The 8,573-nt window shown below is 42.4% G+C and overlaps 1 protein-coding gene across 1 annotated transcript; it reads right to left on the bottom strand.

Moving 5' to 3' along the window:
- Positions 1-445: 445 nt before the first annotated feature.
- LOC147663317 (BLOC-1-related complex subunit 6-like) lies at positions 446-5,126 on the bottom strand. The gene is made up of 2 exons (XM_086950534.1): positions 5,011-5,126; positions 446-2,017 (listed from the first exon to the last, which is right to left on the bottom strand). The coding sequence occupies exons 1-2, from the start codon at positions 5,110-5,112 to the stop codon at positions 1,892-1,894; spliced, it is 228 nt and encodes a 75-aa protein (XP_086806660.1). The 5' UTR covers positions 5,113-5,126; the 3' UTR covers positions 446-1,891.
- Between the last annotated feature and the right edge of the window lie 3,447 nt (positions 5,127-8,573).

Below are 8,573 nucleotides of genomic sequence, written 5' to 3'. Positions count from 1 at the left end.
AAGGCAGGAAGTCAACTCCAGCAGAGAAGCCCAGGCACCTTTTCAGGCTTGAAAGAAAACTATCTTCTAAGTGTTTAGAACTTAGGATGTCTGGATCCATCAAATACTCACAAAAAAGATCAAAAATACATTCAGAAAATAAGCTTTTAGACGTAACAAAGCAGTTGGGCGGAACAGTGCATTCTGGGTTTGGATGAAGGTTGCTTCGCGTATCACTGATTTCAACCTATGATGGCTCAGAGGAGATCAACAGTGGAACAGAATGAATCGAGTGTAATGGGTTCCAAAAGCTTTTAATGGTGCGCCCCCATATGAAATTACTTAATCGAGCCGCCACAATGACAAAAATATTCTCTCCCAATTATTCTATAAAATGTAAATTACTGCAAGCAAGTAAAAATATGGGCTTGAAGCACGACCCTTTAACAAATTCAGAGAAAAATGATTTTCAGTAGTGCTTTTCAATTTTTTTTCAGAATAATACACAGCAAGAAAGTCAAACATTTCAAGTGAGAATGCGGGGTAGAGAGAAATATATTTTTTTAAAATCCAAAAGCAACGCTCTAGTTTAATATCACTCTCAAATCCGTAAGTGAAACTGAAAAAACAGAGTCCATAAAAGAGCCAAATTGTGCAGGATACTTAGGAAGGAGTTAGAGAAATTATCAAAAATCGATGTTCAATCTTGCCTTATATTTCCTCACATGGTCATACTCTGCTCCCAACCGGCCTTTGTCATGTCCCACCTACCTTCAGTCGCCTTATTACCAAAAGCGCTTTGCATACTGGATATTTTTAGCCCAATCTCATTCCAAAATGCAATGCCCTGTAAGCTAAAGTAACAGAAGAGGCTGAAGTCATTCCACACAAAACTGGATCTGCTCTGAACACATTTACAGCGAGATCATTGCACTGGAGGCCAGTTCTCTCTTGAACGTTCAGTCAAATACACGATTGCAGACATGATACTGGCCGACATCTCACTCAGTGTCCACAGTGTGAAATGTATCAGAAAAGAGGGACCCGCCTCCCCTAACACTTACTCCTAGCAGACCACGACTGATCAGATGTTACCAGCTGCCCATTACAGAGTGCCCCTTCACTAAAATCAAGCATGTAAGCCCGGGTTACTAAATGTTCCTCTTGGAAGAAGTGTGGAACCACACCGGAGGCCACGCGGTGTGGGCTGAACTGCTGCTTTTTGCAGGGGTAAGACAGGGTTTGCTGCGGATTGCTCTTGGGCTGCAGTGGCACAAAAGAGCTAAACAACAATGGCATAAAGTGCATCCGAAAGAACTACCAGTAAGTCAAGCATTAACACCCTTAAAGTTTCTGCTGCAAATGACAGCACTCGAAAAGCAGCAAGTCCTCAAGTGCCATTTTAATATTCAAGTATTTTACTTGGGTTAGGCAAAAAGGCTGAAGAGTTTAATTGACAAAAGCAGTTTGTGAGATTACTTAATAAAAACAAAACACAAAGAAATGGGCTGACAACATCCCTTGTTGAAACCGTTCTCATCAGAAGATTAACAACTAATTTTGTGTTAATAAATATGTGTCAACATCTGTAGTTCATTAAGCGGCCGAAAGATTAGTCATTCCTATAAATTCTATACAGTATCTACAGTTTGTGCTAGAAGCCCTTCGGTTGGCCCTGCACAATTCTCACCAGGCAAGCTGGCAGAGCCAATAAAATCCAACATGATGCTTGCAGAAGTACGCATAATCTGATCACGTGTACCACAACCGCCGCCTCTGGGAGCATCCATCCAACTGGTTCATGTCGTCCATTCCCACTGCGCACCAGTTGATGCGGGATCACCGGCAGTATTCGTAAGAGGCAACTTTAAACAGGGAAGCAGAGACTTTCAGATGCTGAAATGCTTAGGTATTATTTGCATAACGACTCAAATACATCCAGGGTCAGTTTGATCTCCCGAATTTGTTTCGCCAAAGAATGAATGGGCTGCATGGATCGATCCAACTCCTCGCAGCGCGCCATCAGGGTATACATGCCCTTAGCGAAGGAACAAGATAAGAGTTAGAAATAGCAAAAACAATGACCCAACTTCACGGGTCTCAAAGTATAATGTTAACTCAACCAGATTACATTGGACCAAGTGCATTCCTAGCCAGCAAACAACCTGTTTTGTATATCATCACTAAGCTTGCAGCGTATGGACACTTCGGAGCTCTTAGCTTCACTTATAAACACAAATTGCTGAGCTAAAGTCTACCAGGTCATCTATTCTAAATAAATCGTATTTTGTTTTTAAAAAAGGATCCAACCTTCCTACTAAAATTTCGAATTTTGCATTTGGTTTGTTAATTAAATAAACGAATTCATAATGTGTGCATTTGTTTTGAATCCTACAAATTGCCCAGACAGGGCAGTCCCTGGCTTCCGCTAGTGGTAGACTCGGGGTACACAGAATTTGAAACGTTAAGACCCACTGAGCGGGTGTTCTGTGAGTTTGCAGTGGGTGTAGAGGAGTATCATACACATGCCCCCATGCAGCACTCGCTGGTTGCTGCATCTTGTACAACTTGAACACATTGGTTACCAGGAGATTTGAGAAGTGATGTTGCTTTCCTCGCAAGGAATGAGCAGCGCAATCCTGGTGTTTATATTGGAACACTAAATTAAGTCAGGATTAATTTTGCAGAAATTCATTTTCAGCCCTGTTTTCTGTCTGGCGTTAGCCAAAACCTTTAGATGATTACTAAAATTGTGTGTTGAATATACTTATTATATGTAATTAGGGTCTTTCGTTTATAGGGCCTTGCAGTCAGCCCTTTTTAGGTCGAGGTACTATCCGGTTCGTCTAAACCGGAAGTAGCGAAATCTTATGTTTCTTAGAGGGGCTCTTCATCCCCCCTCTAATTTTGTCTCTCTCCCATTGGCTGGCTTCCTAAATGGAGGCCAGCCATTGGAGGAGAGAGCCGTCACTCCAAATAGGCTCCGTCCTTTTCGGATTTGGAGGTGTGTTCGGTGTTCTTCTTTCCACTTTTTAGCCACACCCACCGAACACGCCCCGAAATCTGAAAAATTTGGAACCTTCCGTCAGCTATTATTTGGTTTCTCTTCCTATGAGAATGGTCTCGCTATTCGTGGCTCCCGCTGTCCCCCCTCCCGCCCCCTCCCGCTGTTCGTGGCTCCCGCTGTCCTCCCTCCCGCCCCCTCCGCTGTTCGTGTCTGTCCTCTAGTAGGATACATGGTGACGCTGCCGCCTTCCACCCACACTGGAGCCGCTTCCTCTGCTCTGACGCGGACACGGGCAGTCAGGTAAGTTTATTTTTTTTTAAAATGTATTCCTCCCTCTCCCCCCCCTCCCTCTGCTGCAGCTCTCCTCCATCGTGCTCTGCCGCTCCCCGGCCCCCACTCCTCCCTCCCGCCTCCTTAAAATTATGTTGTGACCTCCCTGCTCCGCTCGCCTCCCCCTTCCCTCTTCCGTCGCGCTCTCGCCCCCCCCCCCCCCTGCTGCAGCTCTCCTCCATCGTGCTCTGCCGCTCCCCGGCCCCCACCCCTCCCTCCCGCCTCCTTAAAATTATGTTGTGACCTGAGGCGCAGCCATGTCCCCCTTGGGGGGACCCAGTGGCGCGCAGTGCTCCGAGCAGTATGGTGTGTCATTGTACACTGGTGCAGTCGCTGCACTGCACACTGCTCTCCGAGGGTGACGTGCATTGAGACCGCCTATTACTGTCAGTGTTTGTTCTATTTAGCAACTACAATGAACCCCTACTATGATTTGCATTTTCGATCGCAGTTTCAGAATTAGCAAAGAGTTGGTCCCATTGCGATTGCCCTCCGGATCTGGTATGCACTCACACATTTTGCTTACTGCTACAGCTTCTGGTAGCTCGTTCGTACTAGTCAGCCTCTTAGTATACGTTACAGGGATAGGTTTGGGAGTTTCCAGTCTGAATCAGGATTGGTTTATTCATCTCTATGTGCCCTAGTACTCGGTTACCATCGTTGACGCCTTTTCTAGAAATTCAACACAAAATGGGATAGATTTGATTAGTTTCTGGAAAGTCTGGAAAGACTTGTGATTTCTTTCTCTCGTGTCCTGCTTCAATGCTCCCCTCCTCTAAACACACACCGCACCCATGCACTCCTTGTTGCTCCCTCATCTTTCCCCCCAACTTCGTCCATTGCTTCCCCGCCATCTATTCCCTGACTTTTCGACTCACTTTCACTCCCTTTCACTACCTCACTCTATCTCACTACATCACAACCTCACTCTCTGTTTCTATCTCACTACCTCAGAACATCCCTCTCCCTCACTCTCACTACCTGACTCTCTCAGTCTCTCACTACCTCACTCTCTATCTACCTCACTCTCTATCTACCTCACTCTCTCTCTCACTACCTCACTCTCTCTCTATTTCACCACCTCACTCTCTTTCTAACTCACTCTCTCTATCTCACTACCTCACTTTCTCTCTGCTAATGCAAAAGGTCTCGCATATGGAAGCAATTAAGCTATTGCCAATATAAATGACAATGCCATTTATTTAGGGATACAAAAAAAAAATAATAATAATGAGCAATGCCAATAGCTCTACCTATAATATTGCCGAGACCATTGCATTGTAAATGCTTGTTTATTATCTATTGGTCTTTTGTAGTGTCAATCACATTTTAAATTTTCCCACTATAGCATACAACATAGGGCAATGGGTCAGCCCACTTCAGCCACTGGCTAACTTCACTGTGAGTGACGACTTGCTGCCCTTTCACAAGGTGCACATTCACACAGAAAGTAGTTCTCTTAAGTGTCAGGGTCTACTATGGCAGTTTTGAGACCAAATATTCGTTTTACTTTTGCCAAATAAAAAAAAATATTAATAAAGAGAGGACCTAGCAGCTTTCTAAACGAAACAGTTTGGAAAGAACAAGAACATAAGCACAGACAAAGCAGCAATAAGGCCGAGGGCTTTGCCAATGCAATCATTTAAACATCATAAACGTTTAATTGTAATCAAAAATTATTTTAATTTTCTTACTTTAATGCTCATGTCCACCGACTCGCCAAGACTGTCTACTGAATCTCTGTATGTCTGGATATAGCCAACACTCAGAGCAGTCATCTGAAAGAAAAAACACATTGCACGCGCTCTATTAAAATGAGATGCCTCATTGCACCTACTTCACAAAACTGCAGTGACCCATCAAGGCACCCCTTTATACAGCAACGCCAAACACGGCTTGTACTGGACGCTTCAACCAGCAATGCCCAGTGTGTACTGCCGGCCTTTTGGCAGAAAGGAGCACAGGGTTCTGCAAGTACGGGAGGGACTAATCAGAGTCACAGAAAAGTCATGTAGTGCAGTCCAGACCAAGGCTATCTCAATATTTATTGGCCCTAGTCAGGTGTTCATGAGCCACCGGACTTTCCGGTCTACCTGCCATGCTCTTTGCCTTGTAATGCCTACTTTGAAAGCAGTTTCACATGTTTTCAAATGCTCCATGCTTCGTTCTGTCGCGTGTAGAACCCGTGTCGATGCATGGATTGAGGGCCATTCCAAGCCCAATCACCCGTTGGATGCAGCATCCCCTTTAAGCACAGGCAACGCTGGGAGATGGAAACTAAAAAAAGAGCTCAAAAAACACAAACACGGCCACCAAAAACAAGGACTGGAGAATCAAGCGAGACAACAGAAGGGCAAAAGAAAATCCTGACAAGGAGCTGGGCTGGAGAACTTCTGCTGAAAGACACGAGGAACGAATGATGGACTTAAAGAAGAAAACAGTAGAGAAGAGCCCCAGGGCACGCTCTCATTTCAAGAGCCCTGCCAACCCCTGGGCAAAGAGGCTCTCTGGGGTAAAGGCCAAATAGTGTCCTGTTTATTCAACTAAAACTGCCACATTCGAACTAACAGACAGCACCATGCAAAGAAAGCACCTAAAGACTCATCTACGTCTACTAACGCAGGAAAAACACAGCAGCAAGGCAGAGGGGAGAGGAGATGGCCTAATGGGCTAGGGCGGTCACCCTCAAATCTAGGGAACTGGGTTCCAGTGTCAGCAATGATGCTGAACATCCTGTGATTCCGGGCAAATCACGTAATCTCCCCGTGCCTAACAAAAACAAGCATTTGCAATGCAATAGGTCTCGCATTAGCAAAGTTTGAGTTATTAGTATTGTAAATGGCAATGTTTTTATTTATGCTGTAGTTAAGTTTTGTCGTATGAAAAGGAACATATAAAATATGTCTTGTACAAAAGTGTAAAATTTTAATAAGGTATATTAAGGAATTTGATATGTACATACGATTTGCAAACAAGGTAATTGTAAACATCACAAACATATTGTGCAAACATTGCAATAGTGTTTTAGTTTTGTATATATATTTCTTTTTTGAGAACATGGCTTGTAAGAAAATTATTGTAAAAGTACAACTCTCTAAATAAAAAGTACATTATAAAAGCACAGTTATGCATAGTAAAGAGACACTAATTGTATAGTATTAGTGTAATATAAAATCACATTTTAAGAACAAAAACAAATATTAAAATCAAAACGTGTCAGTATTTTTTTAGGCAAGTAAACAGTTCTTTGCAGTTCCAGAAAAGTTTTTTGTTGTTGGTATGTAATTAAATTTCTTCAATTACATCAGTGATGCATCCATTGCAAAACAACACTTTTAATTTGGTGGGTAGATGTGGCATCAAAGCATCTTCAAAGTTGTCAGTATCTGTTTCAATTTCTAAAAAGTCCATTAAAGCTATATTGACAATGTCTACTGACTATAAATTTTCATTTGTTCCTACTTGTGCTGTCATTGTTGTGTTTTCTTGTAATGTTTTTTCAACTCCATATAATGTAACGAAAATAGTTTCCTTTGGAGGTTGTATAACCTATGGGAATTTAAAAAAAAAAAAATTATTGTTTTACATTTGTGTCATTTGTTAATACATGCATCCATATTGATAAATACAGGAGATTAACTTAAGGAAAAACATTTACATACATTCTAGAAATGTATGTATCATACATTAAATGAAAAGTTACTACTATATATAATTTTTATATGTTCCGTCGATGAATGGACTTTTGCTTTATTTTAACATTGTTACTGTATATTACTTCCATTGACAAATGCTACTTGCAATACATTGTGATTTGCAAATTTTGAATTGCTAAATGAAGTGTAGAATAGTGTGTTTAATCTATTTGGTATTTCCAATGGTGTTGCAAATTGTGAAGTTCATTATTATGAATGAGTCCTTGCAATTTTCAAGGCCATTGGGAATGCCTGCGTCCCTATGGATTGTTGTTGGCTGTGATGAGTGGGCTAATGTATTACTATTTTTAGAATTTTTTTAAAAACAGCATTTAAGAAAATAAATCAGTTTTTTTATTATGCATTTTTTTGTAAAAAGAATATGAAATGTTTTGTTTAACTTTCTAAGATCTGGCAGAGGTCTCTGGTAAACTGTTTGCTGTTAAAAAATAATTTTGCATGCATTTGCAAAGGGGAAGGGTCTTTTGGAAGGTCTACTATTTGATAAGGGTAAGCGGCCAGTTATGCTCCGTGCATGGAGTGCGAGTAGTGCCGTCTCCTATGCATTTTGCGTAGCGGGCATAGCCAGGCGGCACTATGCGCGCTCTGCAGACGGTGCGTAGCCGGCTGCCACCCGCCTCCTTCTTGCCCTCCCTAAATACTTAAATAAAAGGATAGAAAGCATTTAAAAATACTTACCTTGTATGTTGCGTCCCCGGGGCTCCCTCTTGCCGTTCCTGGATTCGTGCCGCCATTTCAGATACTAATGCGCATGCGCGGGCGGCCGTGCATGCGCATTTCTCACGAGAAATGTGCATGCGCGGGCGTACCCGCATGCACATTAGTATCTGAATCGGTGGCGGCGCGAATCGCGGTACGGTGAGAGGGAGCCCCGGGGATGCGGCGGACAAGGTAAGTGTTTTTAAAAGATTTCTATTCTTTTATTTAAGTATTTAGGGAGGGCGGGAGGGAGGTGGGCGGCACGTAGTGGGACTATGTGGAGTGTGCGGGTGGGCGTAGTTTTGTGCCCACTTCGCATAGCTCCGCGTAGCCCCACTCTGCATACTACGCCCAGGGTTACTATTTGAGAATGCATTGTTATCTATTTGAAGTAGGTGGTAATTTTGACTAGTTTGTGACTGCAAAATATTTGCATATTTGTTGAGACTCCTTATTTGAAAGGGAATGCCTCATGCAAGTAGCAATTTGCAAAACTTATTTAGTAAGTTGTTAAATTGCAACTTGGAAATAGGCTATGTACATGGCTTAATAAGTTTTTACATGCTTAAATTAGTTTGCGTATGTTTTTGGCATATAAAAACATATCGTACATTTGGTGTTTAGTATTTTATATTGAAGTAATAACTTCTGTGTTATAAGTATTTTATTTGTTTTATATCTTCTTTTATACGATTGTAGAATGTTAAAGCACTTTACATGGCACCTCTTGGGTGTCTTTTGAAAGCCCTCACCCACCAACCTAGTTGGTGGCATGCTTCATCATCGGGCCCACCCAGTGACACCTAGCGTGTCCCGGGTGTGCTTCGACGCCTGATTACAGC

This window comes from Lissotriton vulgaris, unplaced genomic scaffold (genome assembly GCF_964263255.1).
Source record: "Lissotriton vulgaris unplaced genomic scaffold, aLisVul1.2 SCAFFOLD_399, whole genome shotgun sequence".
Taxonomy (NCBI): Eukaryota; Metazoa; Chordata; class Amphibia; order Caudata; family Salamandridae; genus Lissotriton; species Lissotriton vulgaris.
The sequence above is the reverse complement of the archived record's forward strand: the minus strand, read 5'-3'. Positions and strand labels throughout refer to the sequence as shown.